The sequence below is a fragment of the Leptodactylus fuscus genome, unplaced genomic scaffold, assembly GCF_031893055.1.
Source record: "Leptodactylus fuscus isolate aLepFus1 unplaced genomic scaffold, aLepFus1.hap2 HAP2_SCAFFOLD_141, whole genome shotgun sequence".
Taxonomy (NCBI): Eukaryota; Metazoa; Chordata; class Amphibia; order Anura; family Leptodactylidae; genus Leptodactylus; species Leptodactylus fuscus.
The window spans coordinates 75912-101245 of NW_027440163.1; the positions used below are offsets into that span (position 1 = coordinate 75912).

The 25334-nt window shown below is 48.9% G+C and overlaps 1 protein-coding gene across 1 annotated transcript; it reads right to left on the reverse strand.

Annotated features, from left to right (window-relative positions):
• Nucleotides 1–2986: 2986 nt before the first annotated feature.
• DAP3 (death associated protein 3) lies at nucleotides 2987–24455 on the reverse strand. Its single transcript, XM_075261472.1, has 12 exons — nucleotides 24294–24455; nucleotides 22298–22402; nucleotides 9112–9213; nucleotides 8902–9010; nucleotides 8699–8791; nucleotides 8472–8602; nucleotides 8266–8346; nucleotides 8029–8187; nucleotides 3749–3808; nucleotides 3559–3648; nucleotides 3322–3439; nucleotides 2987–3235 (listed from the first exon to the last, which is right to left on the reverse strand). The coding sequence occupies exons 1-12, from the start codon at nucleotides 24324–24326 to the stop codon at nucleotides 3150–3152; spliced, it is 1167 nt and encodes a 388-aa protein (XP_075117573.1). The 5' UTR covers nucleotides 24327–24455; the 3' UTR covers nucleotides 2987–3149.
• Nucleotides 24456–25334: the final 879 nt, after the last annotated feature.

The window sequence follows — 25334 nt, forward strand, 5'->3', positions numbered from 1 at the left end:
GGTCACTACGGCGAGGCCTCCGGTCTGTGCCGGTCACTACGGCGATGCCTCCGGTCTGTGCCGGTCACTACGGCGAGGCCTCCGGTCTGTGCCGGTCACTACGGCGAGGCCTCCGGTCTGTGCCGGTCACTACGGCGAGGCCTCCGGTCTGTGCCGGTCGCTACAGCGAGGCCTCCGGTCTGTGCCGGTCACTACAGCGAGGCCTCCGATCTGTGCCGGTCACTACAGCGAGGCCTCCGGTCTGTGCCGGTCACTACGGCGAGGCCTCCGGTCTGTGCCGGTCACTACAGGGAGGCCTCCGGTCTGTGCCGGTCACTACAGCGAGGCCTCCGGTCTGTGCCGGTCACTACGGCGAGGCCTCCGGTCTGTGCCGGTCGCTACGGCGAGGCCTCGGGTCTGTATCTCCCCCACAAGGCTCTCCATAATGCCGCACCTCCCTACATCTCCTCCCTCCTCTCTACCGCACATCCCCCGCTCTCCGCTCACTCACTGACCTCAGACTTCCATTCTCTATTATCAGAACCTCCCGGATCCTATAAGACTTCTCCCGAGCTGCACCACTTCTCTGGAATGTTCTACCCTGGACAATCGGAGTAACTCCCAATTTCTACAGCTTCAGACCGGCCGATCACATGTCCTAATGTAAACCCTTCCCTAAATCTAACCCTCCTCCATTACCCCACAGGATATGATGTCGTATCGGACTGTAACGCTCTAAGTCCAGGAACCATCTGCACATACAGGACACGACTGGTGACGGCTCCTACAGCTTTATATATGTGTAATGGAAGTCACCTATATCACAGCATTGTATATAACACTACCCCCTCTACCTCATAGAGTGTAAGCTCTTGTGAGCAGGGCCCTCAGTCCCATTGTGGGAAGTGACTATTTCTCTGTAATGTCTCTTCTTGACAGATTGTACAGCGCTGCGGTATATGTCGGCAATGTGTAAATAAAATGTATTATAATTATTAGCTTCAGAGATCAGGATGGGAGTGAGGGGGAGCTTGTTTATTGGGGACCTGCAGGTTCAGAGCTCTGGAGGGGGGGGGGGGCTTGTTTATTGGGGCAGGTTCAGAGCTCCGGAGGGGGGGGGGTGCTTTCTTGTGGTACTGTAGGTTCAGAGCTCTGGAGGGGGGGTGTGCTTTCCTGTGGCACTGTAGGTTCAGAGCTCTGGAGGGGGGGGGTGTGCTTTCCTGTGGCACTGTAGGTTCAGAGCTCTTGAGGGGGGGCTTTCCTGCGGCACTGCAGGTTCAGAGCTCTTGAGGGGGGGCTTTCCTGCGGCACTGCAGGTTCAGAGCTCTGGAGGAGGGGGTCCTTTTCTGTGGCACTGCAGTTTCAGAGCTCTGGAGGGGGAGGGGCTTTCTTGTGGCACTGTAGGTTCAGAGCTCTGGAGGAGGGCGTGCTTTCTTGTGGCACTGTAGGTTCAGAGCTCTGGAGGGGGGGTGCTTTCTTGTGGTACTGTAGGTTCAGAGCTCTGGAGGGGGGCTTTCTTGTGGCACTGTAGGTTCAGAGCTCTGGAGGAGGGGTAGTTTCTTGTGGCACTGTAGGTTCAGAGCTCTGGAGGAGGGAGTGCTTTCTTGTACTGAAGGTTCAGAGCTCTGCAGGAGGGAGTGCATTTCTGTGGCACTGCAGGTTCAGAGCTCTTGAGGGGGGGGGTTCTTGTGGTACTGTAGGTTCAGAGCTCTGGAGGGGGGGGCTTTCTTGTGGCACTGTAGGTTCAGAGCTCTGGAGGGGGGGGCTTTCTTGTGGTACTGTAGGTTCAGAGCTCTGGAGGAGGGGTGCTTTCTTGTGGCACTGTAGGTTCAGAGCTCTGGAGGAGGGGTAGTTTCTTGTGGCACTGTAGGTTCAGAGCTCTGGAGGGGGGGTGCTTTCTTGTGGTACTGTAGGTTCAGAGCTCTGGAGGGGGGGTGCTTTCTTGTGGTACTGTAGGTTCAGAGCTCTGGAGGAGGGGTAGTTTCTTGTGGCACTGTAGGTTCAGAGCTCTGGAGGGGGGGTGCTTTCTTGTGGCACTGTAGGTTCAGAGCTCTGGAGGAGGGAGTGCATTTCTGTGGCACTGCAGGTTCAGAGCTCTTGAGGGGGGGGGGGTTCTTGTGGTACTGTAGGTTCAGAGCTCTGGAGGGGGGATGCGTTCTTGTGGCACTGTAGGTTCAGAGCTCTGGAGGAGGGGTAGTTTCTTGTGGTACTGTGGGTTCAGAGCTCTGGAGGAGGGGTAGTTTCTTGTGGCACTGTGGGTTCAGAGCTCTGGAGGAGGGGTAGTTTCTTGTGGCACTGTAGGTTCAGAGCTCTGGAGGAGGGGTAGTTTCTTGTGGTACTGTAGGTTCAGAGCTCTGGAGGGGGGGGTGCTTTCTTGTGGTACTGTAGGTTCAGAGCTCTGGAGGAGGGGTAGTTTCTTGTAGCACTGTAGGTTCAGAGCTCTGGAGGAGGGGTAGTTTCTTGTGGCACTGTAGGTTCAGAGCTCTGGAGGAGGGGTAGTTTCTTGTGGCACTGTAGGTTCAGAGCTCTGAAGGGGGGGTGCTTTCTTGTGGCACTGCATGTTCAGAGCTCTGGAGGAGGGGTAGTTTCTTGTAGCACTGTAGGTTCAGAGCTCTGGAGGAGGGGTAGTTTCTTGTGGTGCTGTAGGTTCAGAGCTCTGGAGGGGGGGTGCTTTCTTGTGGCACTGCATGTTCAGAGCTCTGGAGGGGGAGGGGCTTTCGTGTGGTACTGTAGGTTCAGAGCTCTGGAGGAGGGGGTGCTTTCTTGTGGCACTGCAGGTTCAGAGCTCTGGAGGGGGGGGGCTGTTTTCTTACATTATCTGTTCTCACTGACCACTTCTGACCAGTCAGGCTCCTAGAGACCACAGAGCCTTAGGGTGGAGGTTGGTCACAGTCTTACCTTGAGGCGTCTTGAGCTCTGTACACACTACACAAGACAAGTTTTATTTCTAGTTTTTTTTGTTTTTTTTTTTAAACAAGACAAAAGTTTCTTAAACAATAAAGGACAAATCTGTAAAAAAAAAACCTCCTTTGTATAAGAGAGCGTGAGCAGACTCCTGCCTGCTGAATGGAGGCGGAGCACCAAGTGCCAGGGCGGAGCTTCCTGCCGTCCTCATGATGAGCCCCCCGTATAGGCAGGCTGTACGTGTGGGGGACCCCGGGGCCCATCACTCACAGGAAGGCGCAGATCTTCTCCATCTCTCGAGGGTTGAAGTTGGACAAGAAAATTATCTCCACCTTGCCCTGCTCCGTCCTCGCTGAAAGAAGAAAACGGGCACCTCAATATATAACAGGGGTACACGGCTCGTATATGCAAATCTATGCAGCAGGGGCGGGGCTATACCGTTCTCATGCTGCAGCCATCTTCTATCTATATAATACTGGTAACAGCTCTCAAACTCCTTCTCACTGTACGAGCACACCGGCACCGGAACGAAGGGGTCCAGAGCATCGAAACCGTCCTGAAAGACACGGCACATGCAACACGCTAGGCCCGAGCGGAAACTGTGTGTGGTGTATACGAGTATATAACCCCGTCACTAGAGGGAGCAGTATACAGCACCTGCAGAGTGGCCCTCACCTTCCCAAGGAGTGCCTGTGGTAGATAGGAGGTCTTTGGTGTGAACAAGGAGCCAGTCTGAGCGAGACTGGTGACAATGGCGCCCCCTGTCTACAAGAAAAGGACAGCGCATTAGGCCGAGATCTGACGTGGGGGGAGACAGGGCGGCTGGGGGGGAGGGGAGGGGTTTGGGGGAGGGGTCTCCTCTTACCCAGTCATTCTGCAGCATCTTCCTAAAATTATGGACAAGCGTCAGCTCCTCCGGGGATACCTGCAGAAGAGCAACAAGAGACCTATGGAGAGAGCGACACACACAGAGGAGAGGAAGAGAGAGAGCGACACACACAGAGAAGAGGAAGGGACAGAGTGACACAGAGGAGAGGAAGAGAGAGAGCGACACACACGAGAGGAGAGGAAGAGAGAGAGCGACACACACAGAGGAGAGGGAGAGAGAGCGACACACACGAGAGGAGAGGAAGGGACAGTGACACAGAGGAGAGGAAGGGAAGGGACAGAGCGAGACACAGAGGAAGGGAAGAGAGCGACACACAGAGGAAGGGACAGAGCGACACACAGAGGAAGGGAGGAGAGAGCGACAGAGGAAGGGAGGAGAGAGAGCGACACACAGAGGAAGGGACAAAGCGACACACAGAGGAAGGGACAAAGCGACACACAGAGGAAGGGACAAAGCGACACACAGAGGAAGGGACAAAGCGACACACACAGAGGAAGGGAGGAGAGAGCGACAGAGGAAGGGAGGAGAGAGAGCGACACACAGAGGAAGGGACAAAGCGACACACAGAGGAAGGGACAAAGCGACACACACAGAGGAAGGGAGGAGAGAGCGACAGAGGAAGGGAGGAGAGAGAGCGACACACAGAGGAAGGGACAGAGCGACACACAGAGGAAGGGACAAAGCGACACACACAGAGGAAGGGAGGAGAGAGAGCGACACAGAGGAAGGGACAGAGCGACACACAGAGGAGAGGAAGGAAGAGAGCGACACACACAGAGGAGAGGAAGAGAGAGAGCGACACACACAGAGGAGAGGAAGAGAGAGAGCGACACACAGAGAAGAGGAAGAGAGAGCGCGACACAGAGGAAGGGACAGAGCTACACACAGAGGAGAGGAAGAGAGAGAGCGACACACACAGAGGAAGGGACAGAGCTACACACAGAGGAGAGGAAGAGAGAGAGCGACACACACAGAGGAAGGGACAGAGCTACACACAGAGGAGAGGAAGAGAGAGAGCGACACACACGAGAGGAGAGGAAGGGACAGAGTGACACAGAGGAGAGGAAGGGAAGGGACAGAGCGAGACACAGAGGAAGGGACAGAGCGACACACACAGGAAGGGAGGAGAGAGCGACAGAGGAAGGGAGGAGAGAGAGCGACACACAGAGGAAGGGACAAAGCGACACACACAGAGGAAGGGAGGAGAGAGAGCGACACAGAGGAAGGGACAGAGCGACACACAGAGGAAGGAAGAGAGCGACACACACAGAGGAGAGGAAGGAAGAGAGCGACACACACAGAGGAAGGAAGAGAGCGACACAGAGGAGAGGAAGGGAGAGAGCGACACAGAGGAGAGGAAGGGAGAGAGCGACACACAGGAGAGGAAGGGAGAGAGCGACACACAGAGGAAGGAAGAGAGCGACACACAGAGGAAGGGACAGAGCGACACACACAGGAAGGGAGGAGAGAGAGCGACACACAGAGGAAGGGACAAAGCGACACACACAGAGGAAGGGAGGAGAGAGAGCGACACACAGAGGAAGGGACAAAGCGACACACACAGAGGAAGGGAGGAGAGAGAGCGACACACAGAGGAAGGGACAGAGCGACACACAGAGGAAGGAAGAGAGCGACACACACAGAGGAGAGGAAGGAAGAGAGCGACACACACAGAGGAAGGGAGAGAGCGACACACAGAGGAAGGGAGAGAGCGACACACAGAGGAAGGAAGAGAGCGACACAGAGGAAGGCAGAGAGCGACACACAGAGGAAGGCAGAGAGCGACACACACAGAGGAGAGGAAGGGAGAGAGCGACACAGAGGAAGGGAGGAGAGAGAGCGCCACACAGAGGAAGGGACAGGGCGACACACAGAGGAAGGGACAGGGCGACACACAGAGGAGAGGAAGGGAGAGAGCGACACACAGAGGAGAGGAAGGGAAGAGAGAGCGACACAGAGGAAGGGAAGAGAGAGCGACACACACAGAGGAAGGGAAGAGAGAGCGACACACAGAGGAAGGGAAGAGAGAGCGACACACACAGAGGAAGGGAAGGGAGAGAGCGACACACACAGAGGAAGGGAAGAGAGAGCGACACACACAGAGGAGAGGAAGAGAGCGACACACAGAGGAGAGGGAGAGAGAGCGACACACAGAGGAGAGGAAGAGAGAGCGACACACAGGAGAGGAAGAGAGAGCGACACACACAGAGGAGAGGGAGAGAGCGACACACACGAGAGGAGAGGAAGGGACAGAGCGACACACACAGAGGAGAGGAAGGGACAGAGCGACACACACGAGAGGAGAGGAAGGGACAGAGTGACACACACAGAGGAGAGGAAGAGAGAGCGACACACAGAGGAGAGGAAGAGAGAGCGACACACAGAGGAGAGGAAGAGAGAGCGACACACAGAGGAGAGGAAGGGACAGAGCGACACACACAGAGGAGAGGAAGAGAGAGCGACACACAGAGGAGAGGAAGAGAGAGCGACACACACAGAGGAGAGGGAGAGAGCGACACACACAGAGGAGAGGGAGAGAGCGACACACACGAGAGGAGAGGAAGGGACAGAGCGACACAGAGGAGAGGAAGGGACAGAGCGACACAGAGGAAGGGAAGAGAGAGCGACACACAGAGGAATGGAGAGAGAGAGCGACACACAGAGGAAGGGAAGTGAGAGAGCGACACACAGAGGAAGGGAAGAGAGAGAGCGACACACAGAGGAAGGAAAGAGAGAGCGACACACACAGAGGAAGGGAAGAGAGAGAGCGACACACACAGAGGAAGGGAAGAGAGAGCGACACACACAGAGGAAGGGAAGAGAGAGCGACACACACAGAGGAAGGGAAGAGAGAGCGACACACACAGAGGAAGGGAAGAGAGAGCGACACACACAGAGGAAGGGAAGAGAGAGCGACACACACAGAGGAAGGGAAGAGAGAGCGACACACACAGAGGAAGGGAAGAGAGAGCGACACACACAGAGGAAGGGAAGAGAGAGCGACACACACAGAGGAAGGGAAGAGAGAGCGACACACACAGAGGAAGGGAAGAGAGAGCGACACACACAGAGGAAGGGAAGAGAGAGCGACACACACAGAGGAAGGGAAGAGAGAGCGACACACACAGAGGAAGGGAAGAGAGAGCGACACACAGAGGAAGGGAAGAGAGAGCGACACACAGAGGAAGGGAAGAGAGAGCGACACACACAGAGGAAGGGAAGAGAGCGACACACAGAGGAAGGGAAGAGAGCGACACACACAGAGGAAGGGAAGAGAGAGCGACACACAGAGGAAGGGAAGAGAGAGCGACACACAGAGGAAGGGAAGAGAGCGACACACAGAGGAAGGGAAGAGAGCGACACACAGAGGAAGGGAAGAGAGAGCGACACAGAGGAGAGGAAGGGAGAGAGCGACACACAGAGGAGAGGAAGGGAGAGAGCGACACACAGAGGAGAGGAAGGGACAGAGCGACACACACAGAGGAGAGGAAGGGACAGAGCGACACACACAGAGGAGAGGAAGGGACAGAGCGACACACACAGAGGAGAGGAAGGGACAGAGCGACACACACAGAGGAGAGGAAGGGAGAGAGCGACACACAGAGGAGAGGAAGGGACAGAGCGACACACACAGAGGAGAGGAAGGGACAGAGCGACACACACAGAGGAGAGGAAGGGACAGAGCGACACACACAGAGGAGAGGAAGGGAGAGAGCGACACACACAGAGGAGAGGAAGGGAGAGAGCGACACACACAGAGGAGAGGAAGGGAGAGAGCGACACACACAGAGGAGAGGAAGGGAGAGAGCGACACACACAGAGGAGAGGAAGGGAGAGCGCGACACAGAGGAAGGGACAGAGCTACACACACAGAGGAGAGGAAGGGAGAGCGACACACACAGAGGAGAGGAAGGGAGAGCGACACACACAGAGGAGAGGAAGGGAGAGAGCGACACACACAGAGGAGAGGAAGGGACAGAGCGACACACACAGAGGAGAGGAAGGGAGAGAGCGACACACACAGAGGAGAGGAAGGGACAGAGCGACACACACAGAGGAGAGGAAGGGACAGAGCGACACACACAGAGGAGAGGAAGGGAGAGAGCGACACACACAGAGGAGAGGAAGGGAGAGAGCGACACACACAGAGGAGAGGAAGGGAGAGCGACACACACAGAGGAGAGGAAGGGAGAGCGACACACACAGAGGAGAGGAAGGGACAGAGAGACACACACAGGAAGGGAGAGGCCACTTACAAAGCTCTTGTCTTCTTTCTTAATGCTACTCCTGCCCCACAGAGCGTTGACTCCATCTACAGACACCAGGAGCCGGTAAGCCCCACCCCCGCTCTGCGCCTTCAGCTCCTTCAGCACCACCCCGACCACATCACTGGAGGTCTTCACTCTGGTGAGACCCTGAAGGAATCAAAACCATAACACATCACAATATGGTCCTGCAATAGGGGGCGCTACACCTGACACCCCAACACTCACCTGATCCACCACCTCCCCCAGCGGCCTCCCAGCCTCCGTGGCCTCACGTTTACTCCAAACATATCGCTGCCGCGTCACAATCTGCAAGACCACAAAGACATCACATGGCGCAACCTCACCCCCTGCCACATGAGGCAGTGCCCACCACCCCAGACAGACAACATATACATCACATCTATAGCCATTAACCCTTTGTGTGCGGTCACCTGGGAGAGGAAGCGCTCATTGGCAGCCCGGAAGTTCTTCAGCCAAGTGGAGGCCTCCAGGGGCTGATCCCAGCGCTCCTTACCATAGGATGATGTCATCAGCTCCTTACAGTTCTTCACCAGAACGTGTGCTGCAATCAGAAACCACAACAGTGCCCCCTACAGTTTATACACAGGTACTACAGGTCCAGCTCCATCAGCCTGTGACACAGGCAGGTGGGACTCACCATCAGGCAGGTGTACAATGAGCCAACCCTGGGCGTGGCAGTAGTGGAGGACATGACACATGCTCAGGCTCTTCCCAGACCCAACTTTCCCATCTGTCAGCATGTTAAGGAAAGTCTGTGGTGAGAGGCCTTCATGCCCTTCCATCTCCTCACCTGCCCCCAGAAGAGGTGACAACACCCAGTAATGGCACCAGCAAGGATACACAACAGGTAGCGAAGAGCAGGCTGGGAGAAGTCTGTGGCCCTCAGGTAGCGTATCAGTTCCAGCGCCGGCCTCCGCACCATTATACAGGTTTCATTAAAGGTGGAGCACTGCGGAGACAGAAGAGTCGTGGCTGACATGGCCCCCATAAGACACCCACCTGTGATTAGAAGTATCAAGGCGATGACTGCGCCCCCGGCAAGTCCCTCACCTGTGCCTGGAAGCGTCGAGGTAGGCCATGGGGAAAGATGGCCCGAACCTTCTCAGGAGGGATGGAGTAGAACTGGCCTTCATGATCCTCGGTGTGCAGGTCCTGCCGGATAAAGCAAGTCAGCAGTGTCCCCATAGCAAAGGGCAAGGCCAGGGAGCTGCAACCCCCACCCATATGACAATGACAACAGGGAGCCCTGCCACCGAACAAGACCACCAATATAGCACTGCCAGGATTACAGGAAAGTAGTATTACAGTCTATGGTAAAATCCCTATATATTACTAGAGTCCTGCCATACACTCAGCTGTATAGTGATATAGCACTGCCAGGCCTGGGAGCCTACAGATTACAGGACAGTAGTATTACAGTCTAGGGTAAAATCCCTATATATTACTAGAGTCCTGCCATACACTCAGCTGTATAGTGATATAGCACTGCCAGGCCTGGGAGCCTACAGATTACAGGACAGTAGTATTACAGTCTAGGGTAAAATCCCTATATATTACTAGAGTCCTGCCATACACTCAGCTGTATAGTGATATACCACTGCCAGGCCTGGGAGCCTACAGATTACAGTACAGTAGTATTACAGTCTAGGGTAAAATCCCTATATATTACTAGAGTCCTGCCATACACTCAGCTGTATAGTGATATAGCACTGCCAGGCCTGGGAGCCTACAGATTACAGGACAGTAGTATTACAGTCTAGGGTAAAATCCCTATATATTACTAGAGTCCTGCCATACACTCAGCTGTATAGTGATATAGCACTGCCAGGCCTGGGAGCCTACAGATTACAGGACAGTAGTATTACAGTCTATGGTAAAATCCCTATATATTACTAGAGTCCTGCCATACACTCAGCTGTATAGTGATATAGCACCGCCAGGCCTGGGAGCCTACAGATTACAGTACAGTAGTATTACAGTCTATGGTAAAATCCCTATATATTACTAGAGTCCTGCCATACACTCAGCTGTATAGTGATATAGCACCGCCAGGCCTGGGAGCCTACAGATTACAGGACAGTAGTATTACAGTCTAGGGTAAAATCCCTATATATTACTAGAGTCCTGCCATACACTCAGCTGTATAGTGATATAGCACTGCCAGGCCTGGGAGCCTACAGATTACAGGACAGTAGTATTACAGTCTAGGGTAAAATCCCTATATATTACTAGAGTCCTGCCATACACTCAGCTGTATAGTGATATAGCACTGCCAGGCCTGGGAGCCTACAGATTACAGTACAGTAGTATTACAGTCTAGGGTAAAATCCCTATATATTACTAGAGTCCCCTGCCATACACTCAGCTGTATAGTGATATAGCACCGCCAGGCCTGGGAGCCTACAGATTACAGGACAGTAGTATTACAGTCTAGGGTAAAATCCCTATATATTACTATATTCCCCTGCCATACACTCAGCTGTATAGTGATATAGCACCGCCAGGCCTGGGAGCCTACAGATTACAGGACAGTAGTATTACAGTCTAGGGTAAAATCCCTATATATTACTATATTCCCCTGCTATACACTCAGCTGTATAGTGATATAGCACTGCCAGGCCTGGGAGCCTACAGATTACAGTACAGTAGTATTACAGTCTATGGTAAAATCCCTATATATTACTAGAGTCCCCTGCCATACACTCAGCTGTATAGTGATATAGCACTGCCAGGCCTGGGAGCCTACAGATTACAGTACAGTAGTATTACAGTCTATGGTAAAATCCCTATATATTACTAGAGTCCCCTGCCATACACTCAGCTGTATAGTGATATAGCACTGCCAGGCCTGGGAGCCTACAGATTACAGGACAGTAGTATTACAGTCTAGGGTAAAATCCCTATATATTACTAGAGTCCTGCCATACACTCAGCTGTATAGTGATATAGCACTGCCAGGCCTGGGAGCCTACAGATTACAGTACAGTAGTATTACAGTCTAGGGTAAAATCCCTATATATTACTATATTCCCCTGCCATACACTCAGCTGTATAGTGATATAGCACTGCCAGGCCTGGGAGCCTACAGATTACAGGACAGTAGTATTACAGTCTAGGGTAAAATCCCTATATATTACTATATTCCCCTGCCATACACTCAGCTGTATAGTGATATAGCACTGCCAGGCCTGGGAGCCTACAGATTACAGGACAGTAGTATTACAGTCTATGGTAAAATCCCTATATATTACTAGAGTCCTGCCATACACTCAGCTGTATAGTGATATAGCACTGCCAGGCCTGGGAGCCTACAGATTACAGTACAGTAGTATTACAGTCTAGGGTAAAATCCCTATATATTACTAGAGTCCTGCCATACACTCAGCTGTATAGTGATATAGCACTGCCAGGCCTGGGAGCCTACAGATTACAGGACAGTAGTATTACAGTCTATGGTAAAATCCCTATATATTACTAGAGTCCCCTGCCATACACTCAGCTGTATAGTGATATAGCACTGCCAGGCCTGGGAGCCTACAGATTACAGTACAGTAGTATTACAGTCTAGGGTAAAATCCCTATATATTACTATATTCCCCTGCCATACACTCAGCTGTATAGTGATATAGCACTGCCAGGCCTGGGAGCCTACAGATTACAGGACAGTAGTATTACAGTCTAGGGTAAAATCCCTATATATTACTAGAGTCCTGCCATACACTCAGCTGTATAGTGATATAGCACTGCCAGGCCTGGGAGCCTACAGATTACAGGACAGTAGTATTACAGTCTAGGGTAAAATCCCTATATATTACTAGAGTCCTGCCATACACTCAGCTGTATAGTGATATAGCACTGCCAGGCCTGGGAGCCTACAGATTACAGGACAGTAGTATTACAGTCTATGGTAAAATCCCTATATATTACTAGAGTCCTGCCATACACTCAGCTGTATAGTGATATAGCACTGCCAGGCCTGGGAGCCTACAGATTACAGGACAGTAGTATTACAGTCTAGGGTAAAATCCCTATATATTACTAGAGTCCTGCCATACACTCAGCTGTATAGTGATATAGCACTGCCAGGCCTGGGAGCCTACAGATTACAGTACAGTAGTATTACAGTCTAGGGTAAAATCCCTATATATTACTAGAGTCCTGCCATACACTCAGCTGTATAGTGATATAGCACTGCCAGGCCTGGGAGCCTACAGATTACAGGACAGTAGTATTACAGTCTAGGGTAAAATCCCTATATATTACTAAAGTCCTGCCATACACTCAGCTGTATAGTGATATAGCACTGCCAGGCCTGGGAGCCTACAGATTACAGGACAGTAGTATTACAGTCTATGGTAAAATCCCTATATATTACTAGAGTCCTGCCATACACTCAGCTGTATAGTGATATAGCACTGCCAGGCCTGGGAGCCTACAGATTACAGGACAGTAGTATTACAGTCTAGGGTAAAATCCCTATATATTACTAGAGTCCTGCCATACACTCAGCTGTATAGTGATATAGCACTGCCAGGCCTGGGAGCCTACAGATTACAGTACAGTAGTATTACAGTCTAGGGTAAAATCCCTATATATTACTAGAGTCCTGCCATACACTCAGCTGTATAGTGATATAGCACTGCCAGGCCTGGGAGCCTACAGATTACAGGACAGTAGTATTACAGTCTAGGGTAAAATCCCTATATATTACTAGAGTCCTGCCATACACTCAGCTGTATAGTGATATAGCACTGCCAGGCCTGGGAGCCTACAGATTACAGGACAGTAGTATTACAGTCTAGGGTAAAATCCCTATATATTACTATATTCCCCTGCCATACACTCAGCTGTATAGTGATATAGCACTGCCAGGCCTGGGAGCCTACAGATTACAGGACAGTAGTATTACAGTCTATGGTAAAATCCCTATATATTACTAGAGTCCTGCCATACACTCAGCTGTATAGTGATATAGCACTGCCAGGCCTGGGAGCCTACAGATTACAGTACAGTAGTATTACAGTCTAGGGTAAAATCCCTATATATTACTAGAGTCCTGCCATACACTCAGCTGTATAGTGATATAGCACTGCCAGGCCTGGGAGCCTACAGATTACAGGACAGTAGTATTACAGTCTAGGGTAAAATCCCTATATATTACTAGAGTCCTGCCATACACTCAGCTGTATAGTGATATAGCACTGCCAGGCCTGGGAGCCTACAGATTACAGTACAGTAGTATTACAGTCTAGGGTAAAATCCCTATATATTACTAGAGTCCTGCCATACACTCAGCTGTATAGTGATATAGCACTGCCAGGCCTGGGAGCCTACAGATTACAGTACAGTAGTATTACAGTCTAGGGTAAAATCCCTATATATTACTATATTCCCCTGCCATACACTCAGCTGTATAGTGATATAGCACTGCCAGGCCTGGGAGCCTACAGATTACAGTACAGTAGTATTACAGTCTAGGGTAAAATCCCTATATATTACTAGAGTCCTGCCATACACTCAGCTGTATAGTGATATAGCACTGCCAGGCCTGGGAGCCTACAGATTACAGGACAGTAGTATTACAGTCTAGGGTAAAATCCCTATATATTACTAGAGTCCTGCCATACACTCAGCTGTATAGTGATATAGCACTGCCAGGCCTGGGAGCCTACAGATTACAGTACAGTAGTATTACAGTCTAGGGTAAAATCCCTATATATTACTAGAGTCCTGCCATACACTCAGCTGTATAGTGATATAGCACTGCCAGGCCTGGGAGCCTACAGATTACAGGACAGTAGTATTACAGTCTAGGGTAAAATCCCTATATATTACTAGAGTCCTGCCATACACTCAGCTGTATAGTGATATAGCACTGCCAGGCCTGGGAGCCTACAGATTACAGGACAGTAGTATTACAGTCTATGGTAAAATCCCTATATATTACTAGAGTCCTGCCATACACTCAGCTGTATAGTGATATAGCACTGCCAGGCCTGGGAGCCTACAGATTACAGGACAGTAGTATTACAGTCTAGGGTAAAATCCCTATATATTACTAGAGTCCTGCCATACACTCAGCTGTATAGTGATATAGCACTGCCAGGCCTGGGAGCCTACAGATTACAGTACAGTAGTATTACAGTCTAGGGTAAAATCCCTATATATTACTAGAGTCCTGCCATACACTCAGCTGTATAGTGATATAGCACTGCCAGGCCTGGGAGCCTACAGATTACAGGACAGTAGTATTACAGTCTAGGGTAAAATCCCTATATATTACTAGAGTCCTGCCATACACTCAGCTGTATAGTGATATAGCACTGCCAGGCCTGGGAGCCTACAGATTACAGGACAGTAGTATTACAGTCTATGGTAAAATCCCTATATATTACTAGAGTCCTGCCATACACTCAGCTGTATAGTGATATAGCACTGCCAGGCCTGGGAGCCTACAGATTACAGGACAGTAGTATTACAGTCTAGGGTAAAATCCCTATATATTACTAGAGTCCTGCCATACACTCAGCTGTATAGTGATATAGCACTGCCAGGCCTGGGAGCCTACAGATTACAGTACAGTAGTATTACAGTCTAGGGTAAAATCCCTATATATTACTAGAGTCCTGCCATACACTCAGCTGTATAGTGATATAGCACTGCCAGGCCTGGGAGCCTACAGATTACAGGACAGTAGTATTACAGTCTAGGGTAAAATCCCTATATATTACTAGAGTCCTGCCATACACTCAGCTGTATAGTGATATAGCACTGCCAGGCCTGGGAGCCTACAGATTACAGGACAGTAGTATTACAGTCTAGGGTAAAATCCCTATATATTACTAGAGTCCCCTGCCATACACTCAGCTGTATAGTGATATAGCACTGCCAGGCCTGGGAGCCTACAGATTACAGGACAGTAGTATTACAGTCTATGGTAAAATCCCTATATATTACTAGAGTCCTGCCATACACTCAGCTGTATAGTGATATAGCACTGCCAGGCCTGGGAGCCTACAGATTACAGGACAGTAGTATTACAGTCTAGGGTAAAATCCCTATATATTACTAGAGTCCTGCCATACACTCAGCTGTATAGTGATATAGCACTGCCAGGCCTGGGAGCCTACAGATTACAGTACAGTAGTATTACAGTCTATGGTAAAATCCCTATATATTACTAGAGTCCCCTGCCATACACTCAGCTGTATAGTGATATAGCACTGCCAGGCCTGGGAGCCTACAGATTACAGGACAGTAGTATTACAGTCTATGGTAAAATCCCTATATATTACTAGAGTCCTGCCATACACTCAGCTGTATAGTGATATAGCACTGCCAGGCCTGGGAGCCTACAGATTACAGGACAGTAGTATTACAGTCTAGGGTAAAATCCCTATATATTACTAGAGTCCTGCCATACACTCAGCTGTATAGTGATATAGCACTGCCAGGCCTGGGAGCCTACAGATTACAGTACAGTAGTATTACAGTCTATGGTAAAATCCCTATATATTACTAGAGTCCTGCCATACACTCAGCTGTATAGTGATATAGCACTGCCAGGCCTGGGAGCCTACAGATTACAGTACAGTAGTATTACAGTCTAGGGTAAAATCCCTATATATTACTAGAGTCCTGCCATACACTCAGCTGTATAGTGATATAGCACTGCCAGGCCTGGGAGCCTACAGATTACAGGACAGTAGTATTACAGTCTAGGGTAAAATCCCTATATATTACTAGAGTCCTGCCATACACTCAGCTGTATAGTGATATAGCACTGCCAGGCCTGGGAGCCTACAGATTACAGTACAGTAGTATTACAGTCTAGGGTAAAATCCCTATATATTACTAGAGTCCTGCCATACACTCAGCTGTATAGTGATATAGCACTGCCAGGCCTGGGAGCCTACAGATTACAGGACAGTAGTATTACAGTCTAGGGTAAAATCCCTATATATTACTAGAGTCCTGCCATACACTCAGCTGTATAGTGATATAGCACTGCCAGGCCTGGGAGCCTACAGATTACAGTACAGTAGTATTACAGTCTAGGGTAAAATCCCTATATATTACTAGAGTCCTGCCATACACTCAGCTGTATAGTGATATAGCACTGCCAGGCCTGGGAGCCTACAGATTACAGTACAGTAGTATTACAGTCTAGGGTAAAATCCCTATATATTACTAGAGTCCTGCCATACACTCAGCTGTATAGTGATATAGCACTGCCAGGCCTGGGAGCCTACAGATTACAGTACAGTAGTATTACAGTCTAGGGTAAAATCCCTATATATTACTAGAGTCCTGCCATACACTCAGCTGTATAGTGATATAGCACTGCCAGGCCTGGGAGCCTACAGATTACAGGACAGTAGTATTACAGTCTATGGTAAAATCCCTATATATTACTAGAGTCCCCTGCCATACACTCAGCTGTATAGTGATATAGCACTGCCAGGCCTGGGAGCCTACAGATTACAGTACAGTAGTATTACAGTCTATGGTAAAATCCCTATATATTACTAGAGTCCTGCCATACACTCAGCTGTATAGTGATATAGCACTGCCAGGCCTGGGAGCCTACAGATTACAGTACAGTAGTATTACAGTCTAGGGTAAAATCCCTATATATTACTAGAGTCCTGCCATACACTCAGCTGTATAGTGATATAGCACTGCCAGGCCTGGGAGCCTACAGATTACAGTACAGTAGTATTACAGTCTAGGGTAAAATCCCTATATATTACTATATTCCCCTGCCATACACTCAGCTGTATAGTGATATAGCACTGCCAGGCCTGGGAGCCTACAGATTACAGGACAGTAGTATTACAGTCTAGGGTAAAATCCCTATATATTACTATATTCCCCTGCCATACACTCAGCTGTATAGTGATATAGCACTGCCAGGGCTGGGAGCCTACAGATTACAGGACAGTAGTATTACAGTCTATGGTAAAATCCCTATATATTACTAGAGTCCTGCCATACACTCAGCTGTATAGTGATATAGCACTGCCAGGCCTGGGAGCCTACAGATTACAGTACAGTAGTATTACAGTCTAGGGTAAAATCCCTATATATTACTAGAGTCCTGCCATACACTCAGCTGTATAGTGATATAGCACTGCCAGGCCTGGGAGCCTACAGATTACAGGACAGTAGTATTACAGTCTAGGGTAAAATCCCTATATATTACTAGAGTCCTGCCATACACTCAGCTGTATAGTGATATAGCACTGCCAGGCCTGGGAGCCTACAGATTACAGGACAGTAGTATTACAGTCTATGGAAAAATCCCTATATATTACTAGAATCCCCTGCCATACACTCAGCTGTATAGTGATATAGCACTGCCAGGCCTGGGAGCCTACAGATTACAGTACAGTAGTATTACAGTCTAGGGTAAAATCCCTATATATTACTAGAGTCCTGCCATACACTCAGCTGTATAGTGATATAGCACTGCCAGGCCTGGGAGCCTACAGATTACAGGACAGTAGTATTACAGTCTAGGGTAAAATCCCTATATATTACTAGAGTCCTGCCATACACTCAGCTGTATAGTGATATAGCACTGCCAGGCCTGGGAGCCTACAGATTACAGTACAGTAGTATTACAGTCTAGGGTAAAATCCCTATATATTACTAGAGTCCCCTGCCATACACTCAGCTGTATAGTGATATAGCACTGCCAGGCCTGGGAGCCTACAGATTACAGGACAGTAGTATTACAGTCTATGGTAAAATCCCTATATATTACTAGAGTCCTGCCATACACTCAGCTGTATAGTGATATAGCACTGCCAGGCCTGGGAGCCTACAGATTACAGGACAGTAGTATTACAGTCTATGGTAAAATCCCTATATATTACTAGAGTCCTGCCATACACTCAGCTGTATAGTGATATAGCACTGCCAGGCCTGGGAGCCTACAGATTACAGGACAGTAGTATTACAGTCTAGGGTAAAATCCCTATATATTACTAGAGTCCTGCCATACACTCAGCTGTATAGTGATATAGCACTGCCAGGCCTGGGAGCCTACAGATTACAGTACAGTAGTATTACAGTCTAGGGTAAAATCCCTATATATTACTAGAGTCCTGCCATACACTCAGCTGTATAGTGATATAGCACTGCCAGGCCTGGGAGCCTACAGATTACAGTACAGTAGTATTACAGTCTAGGGTAAAAATCCCTATATATTACTAGAGTCCTGCCATACACTCAGCTGTATAGTGATATAGCACTGCCAGGCCTGGGAGCCTACAGATTACAGTACAGTAGTATTACAGTCTATGGTAAAATCCCTATATATTACTAGAGTCCTGCCATACACTCAGCTGTATAGTGATATAGCACTGCCAGGCCTGGGAGCCTACAGATTACAGTACAGTAGTATTACAGTCTATGGTAAAATCCCTATATATTACTAGAGTCCTGCCATACACTCAGCTGTATAGAGATATAGCACTGCCAGGCCTGGGAGCCTACAGATTACAGTACAGTAGTATTACAGTCTAGGGTAAAATCCCTATATATTACTAGAGTCCTGCCATACACTCAGCTGTATAGTGATATAGCACTGCCAGGCCTGAGAGCCTACAGATTACAGGACAGTAGTATTACAGTCTAGGGTAAAATCCCTATATATTACTAGAGTCCTGCCATACACCCAGCTGTATAGTGATATAGCACTGCCAGGCCTGGGAGCCTACAGATTACAGTACAGTAGTATTACAGTCTAGGGTAAAATCCCTATATATTACTATATTCCCCTGCCATACACTCAGCTGTATAGTGATATAGCACTGCCAGGCCTGGGAGCCTACAGATTACAGTACAGTAGTATTACAGTCTAGGGTAAAATCCCTATATATTACTAGAGTCCTGCCATACACTCAGCTGTATAGTGATATAGCACTGCCAGGCCTGGGAGCCTACAGATTACAGGACAGTAGTATTACAGTCTAGGGTAAAATCCCTATATATTACTAGAGTCCTGCCATACACTCAGCTGTATAGTGATATAGCACTGCCAGGCCTGGGAGCCTACAGATTACAGGACAGTAGTATTACAGTCTATGGTAAAATCCCTATATATTACTAGAGTCCCCTGCCATACACTCAGCTGTATAGTGATATAGCACTGCCAGGCCTGGGAGCCTACAGATTACAGTACAGTAGTATTACAGTCTAGGGTAAAATCCCTATATATTACTAGAGTCCTGCCATACACTCAGCTGTATAGTGATATAGCACTGCCAGGCCTGGGAGCCTACAGATTACAGGACAGTAGTATTACAGTCTATGGTAAAATCCCTATATATTACTAGAGTCCCCTGCCATACACTCAGCTGTATAGTGATATAGCACTGCCAGGCCTGGGAGCCTACAGATTACAGGACAGTAGTATTACAGTCTATGGTAAAATCCCTATATATTACTAGAGTCCTGCCATACACTCAGCTGTATAGTGATATAGCACTGCCAGGCCTGGGAGCCTACAGATTACAGGACAGTAGTATTACAGTCTAGGGTAAAATCCCTATATATTACTATATTCCCCTGCCATACACTCAGCTGTATAGTGATATAGCACCGCCAGGCCTGGGAGCCTACAGATTACAGTACAGTAGTATTACAGTCTATGGTAAAATCCCTATATATTACTATATTCCCCTGCCATACACTCAGCTGTATAGTGATATAGCACTGCCAGGCCTGGGAGCCTACAGATTACAGGACAGTAGTATTACAGTCTAGGGTAAAATCCCTATATATTACTAGAGTCCTGCCATACACTCAGCTGTATAGTGATATAGCACTGCCAGGCCTGGGAGCCTACAGATTACAGTACAGTAGTATTACAGTCTAGGGTAAAATCCCTATATATTACTAGAGTCCTGCCATACACTCAGCTGTATAGTGATATAGCACTGCCAGGCCTGGGAGCCTACAGATTACAGGACAGTAGTATTACAGTCTATGGTAAAATCCCTATATATTACTAGAGTCCCCTGCCATACACTCAGCTGTATAGTGATATAGCACTGCCAGGCCTGGGAGCCTACAGATTACAGGACAGTAGTATTACAGTCTAGGGTAAAATCCCTATATATTACTAGAGTCCTGCCATACACTCAGCTGTATAGTGATATAGCACTGCCAGGCCTGGGAGCCTACAGATTACAGGACAGTAGTATTACAGTCTAGGGTAAAATCCCTATATATTACTAGAGTCCTGCCATACACTCAGCTGTATAGTGATATAGCACTGCCAGGCCTGGGAGCCTACAGATTACAGTACAGTAGTATTACAGTCTATGGTAAAATCCCTATATATTACTAGAGTCCTGCCATACACTCAGCTGTATAGTGATATAGCACTGCCAGGCCTGGGAGCCTACAGATTACAGGACAGTAGTATTACAGTCTAGGGTAAAATCCCTATATATTACTATATTCCCCTGCCATACACTCAGCTGTATAGTGATATAGCACCGCTAGGCCTGGGAGCCTACAGATTACAGTACAGTAGTATTACAGTCTAGGGTAAAATCCCTATATATTACTATATTCCCCTGCCATACACTCAGCTGTATAGTGATATAGCACCGCTAGGCCTGGGAGCCTACAGATTACAGGACAGTAGTATTACAGTCTAGGGTAAAATCCCTATATATTACTAGAGTCCTGCCATACACTCAGCTGTATAGTGATATAGCACTGCCAGGCCTGGGAGCCTACAGATTACAGGACAGTAGTATTACAGTCTATGGTAAAATCCCTATATATTACTAGAGTCCTGCCATACACTCAGCTGTATAGTGATATAGCACTGCCAGGCCTGGGAGCCTACAGATTACAGTACAGTAGTATTACAGTCTAGGGTAAAATCCCTATATATTACTAGAGTCCTGCCATACACTCAGCTGTATAGTGATATAGCACTGCCAGGCCTGGGAGCCTACAGATTACAGGACAGTAGTATTACAGTCTATGGTAAAATCCCTATATATTACTAGAGTCCCCTGCCATACACTCAGCTGTATAGTGATATAGCACTGCCAGGCCTGGGAGCCTACAGATTACAGGACAGTAGTATTACAGTCTAGGGTAAAATCCCTATATATTACTAGAGTCCTGCCATACACTCAGCTGTATAGTGATATAGCACTGCCAGGCCTGGGAGCCTACAGATTACAGGACAGTAGTATTACAGTCTAGGGTAAAATCCCTATATATTACTAGAGTCCTGCCATACACTCAGCTGTATAGTGATATAGCACTGCCAGGCCTGGGAGCCTACAGATTACAGTACAGTAGTATTACAGTCTATGGTAAAATCCCTATATATTACTAGAGTCCTGCCATACACTCAGCTGTATAGTGATATAGCACTGCCAGGCCTGGGAGCCTACAGATTACAGTACAGTAGTATTACAGTCTAGGGTAAAATCCCTATATATTACTATATTCCCCTGCCATACACTCAGCTGTATAGTGATATAGCACTGCCAGGCCTGGGAGCCTACAGATTACAGTACAGTAGTATTACAGTCTATGGTAAAATCCCTATATATTACTAGAGTCCTGCCATACACTCAGCTGTATAGTGATATAGCACTGCCAGGCCTGGGAGCCTACAGATTACAGTACAGTAGTATTACAGTCTATGGTAAAATCCCTATATATTACTAGAGTCCTGCCATACACTCAGCTGTATAGTGATATAGCACTGCCAGGCCTGGGAGCCTACAGATTACAGGACAGTAGTATTACAGTCTATGGTAAAATCCCTATATATTACTAGAGTCCTGCCATACACTCAGCTGTATAGTGATATAGCACTGCCAGGCCTGGGAGCCTACAGATTACAGGACAGTAGTATTACAGTCTAGGGTAAAATCCCTATATATTACTAGAGTCCTGCCATACACTCAGCTGTATAGTGATATAGCACTGCCAGGCCTGGCAGCCTCACATACAGCAGCTGGATGCCACGGCTATGACAGCAGCCAAGGGGACGCAGCCAGTTGGAACAACAGTGGTGGAGGGGTAACGTGGTTTCCAAATATTAGGGGAGGTGGAGACATGAAGTCCTGGGGATTAGCCCCTTACATCAGGAGTTACTTGGAGGCTGTGCCATGTAGAGCTCTGCACTGTGCCCAGTGATGTGAGGAAGGTACAGCATCACCCCAGGGGGGACCCCCGGATTACTTACAGGATTACACTCACTGGTACGGAACACATCTCTGGGGGGCGCCTGTTCTGCTGTGGACACTGCGCCGGCCCATCCCCTACTGGACACACACTGCAACGACAGCAGCTGCAAGGAGAGAGCAGAGAAAAGTAAGCGGGGGCAACCACTGCTGTCAGGACTCCCCCCATAATATATATACAGGACCCCCCCAGTATACACATATATATTATATACACACACAGGACTCCCCCAGTATACACATATATATTATATACACACACACACAGGACCCCCCCAGTATACACATATATATTATATACACACACACAGGACCCCCCCAGTATACACATATATATTATATACACACACACAGGACCCCCCCAGTATACACATATATATTATATACACACACACAGGACCCCCCCAGTATACACATATATATTATATACACACACAGGACTCCCCCAGTATACACATATATATTATATACACACACACACAGGACCCCCCCAGTATACACATATATATTATATACACACACACAGGACCCCCCCAGTATACACATATATATTATATACACACACACAGGACCCCCCCAGTATACACATATATATTATATACACACACACAGGACCCCCCCAGTATACACATATATATTATATACACACACACACACAGGACCCCCCCAGTATACACATATATATTATATACACACACACACAGGACCCCCCCAGTATACACATATATATTATATACACACACACACACACAGGACCCCCCCAGTATACACATATATATTATATACACACACAGGACCCCCCCAGTATTACACACACACACACACAGGACCCCCCCAGTATACACATATATATTATACACACACACAGGACCCCCAGTATACACATACACACAGGACCCCCAGTATACACATACACACACACACAGGACCCCCAGTATACACATACACACACACACACACAGGACCCCCAGTATACACATACACACACACACACACAGGACCCCCAGTATACACATACACACACACACACACAGGACCCCCAGTATACACATACACACACACACACACAGGACCCCCAGTATACACATACACACACACACACAGGACCCCCAGTATACACATACACACACACACACAGGACCCCCAGTATACACATACACACACACACACAGGACCCCCAGTATACACATACACACACACACACAGGACCCCCAGTATACACATACACACACACACACAGGACCCCCAGTATACACATACACACACACACACAGGACCCCCAGTATACACATACACACAGGACCCCCAGTATACACATACACACACACACAGGACCCCCAGTATACACATACACACACACACAGGACCCCCAGTATACACATACACACACACACAGGACCCCCAGTATACACATACACACACACACAGGACCCCCAGTATACACATACACACACACACAGGACCCCCAGTATACACATACACACACACACAGGACCCCCCAGTATACACACACACAGGACCCCCAGTATACACATACACACACACACAGGACCCCCAGTATACACATACACACACACACAGGACCCCCAGTATACACATACACACACACACACAGGACCCCCAGTATACACATACACACACACACAGGACCCCCAGTATACACATACACACACACACACAGGACCCCCAGTATACACATACACACACACACAGGACCCCCAGTATACACATACACACACACAGGACCCCCAGTATACACATATACACACACACAGGACCCCCCAGTATACACATACATACACACACAGGACCCCCCAGTATACACATATACACACACACAGGACCCCCAGTATACACATACATACACACACAGGACCCCCAGTATACACATATATACACACAGGACCCCCCAGTATACACATATATACCCCCTCCCCCCCAGTATACACATATATACCCCCTCCCCCCCAGTATATATATACTCCTCCCCCATTATACCTGTGCCGGTCTCTGGAGCCGTCTGAGCAGCATGTGTATAAGACAAGGCTATAGCAGAACAGGAATAGAGCCCGACCACCGACTACCTGCACCCTGCGGCCAGCATGTGTACTCTGTCACCTCCAGTACCGGTCACACGCGCAGCAGTGACGTCATCACCGAGGGCCGGAGACCTGTCACCTGCCGGAAGTGCTGCTAGATCTCTCATCGTGTTCACACATGGCGAGCACCGGCCGTGACGTAATGTCGGTGTGGAATCGGCCGACTCATCACGTGTCAGCTGCCTGCTTTATCATCTATTTCATATAAGGGCAGCGCAGCCCATGACAAAGATGGCGGACCGAGCCTTTCCGGCGCCACTTCCGGCGGTGCAGAGCTGCGGCTGGACTGGGCGGTGACGTCATGCGCGGGAAAGAGAACGGGGCGCGCTGCGGTCACGTTGGACGCTCGGACTGGTGACGCGGCTGCACCGGGAGCGGAGGCCTAGAGCGCCCGGGGAGAGGAGGAGCCTAAGAACGGTGAGTGGCGACTGCCGTCATCCCAGCAGTCAGTGCGGCGGCGGGAGGAGGAGCCAGGCTGTGGCCACTAGAGCTCACACTCTACTGCTACCTGCAGTTACCGCGGGGGGCGCCAGAGAGCTGGGCGGGGTTACAGGCTGCCCCTCCTTCTGTGTGACTGTATGACGTCATTATTACCCCCCCCATAATGAGGTCATTCAGCCCCCTCTCCATCCTGCCCTGAGGTAAATTGTGAGGTCATTCCTGCACATTTACCCCCATTTACAATCGCCTGATGTCACTCTGCTCATATCCTGAGGTAATTCCTGTACAGTTACTCCGTCCTGGGGTAAATGATCCTGTATCCTGAGGTAATTCCTGTACAGTTACTCCGTCCTGAGGTAAATGATCCCGTATCCTGAGGTAATTCCTGTACAGTTACTCCGTCCTGGGGTAAATGATCCCGTATCCTGAGGTAATTCCTGTACAGTCACTATGTCCTGAGGTAAATGATCCCGTATCCTGAGGTAATTCCTGTACAGTC

Bases quoted from the DNA above. Each gene is read 5' to 3' on its own strand.
- DAP3 (XM_075261472.1), bottom strand. From the start codon at position 24,326: ATGCTGCTCAGACGGCTCCAGAGACCGGCACAG. The intron at 8,188-8,265 runs GTGAGTGTTGGG...TGATTCCTTCAG, and splicing joins TGGGGGAGGTGGTGGATCAG to GGTCTCACCAGAGTGAAGAC. The intron at 3,809-8,028 runs GTAAGTGGCCTC...GCTCTTCTGCAG, and splicing joins AGAAAGAAGACAAGAGCTTT to GTATCCCCGGAGGAGCTGAC.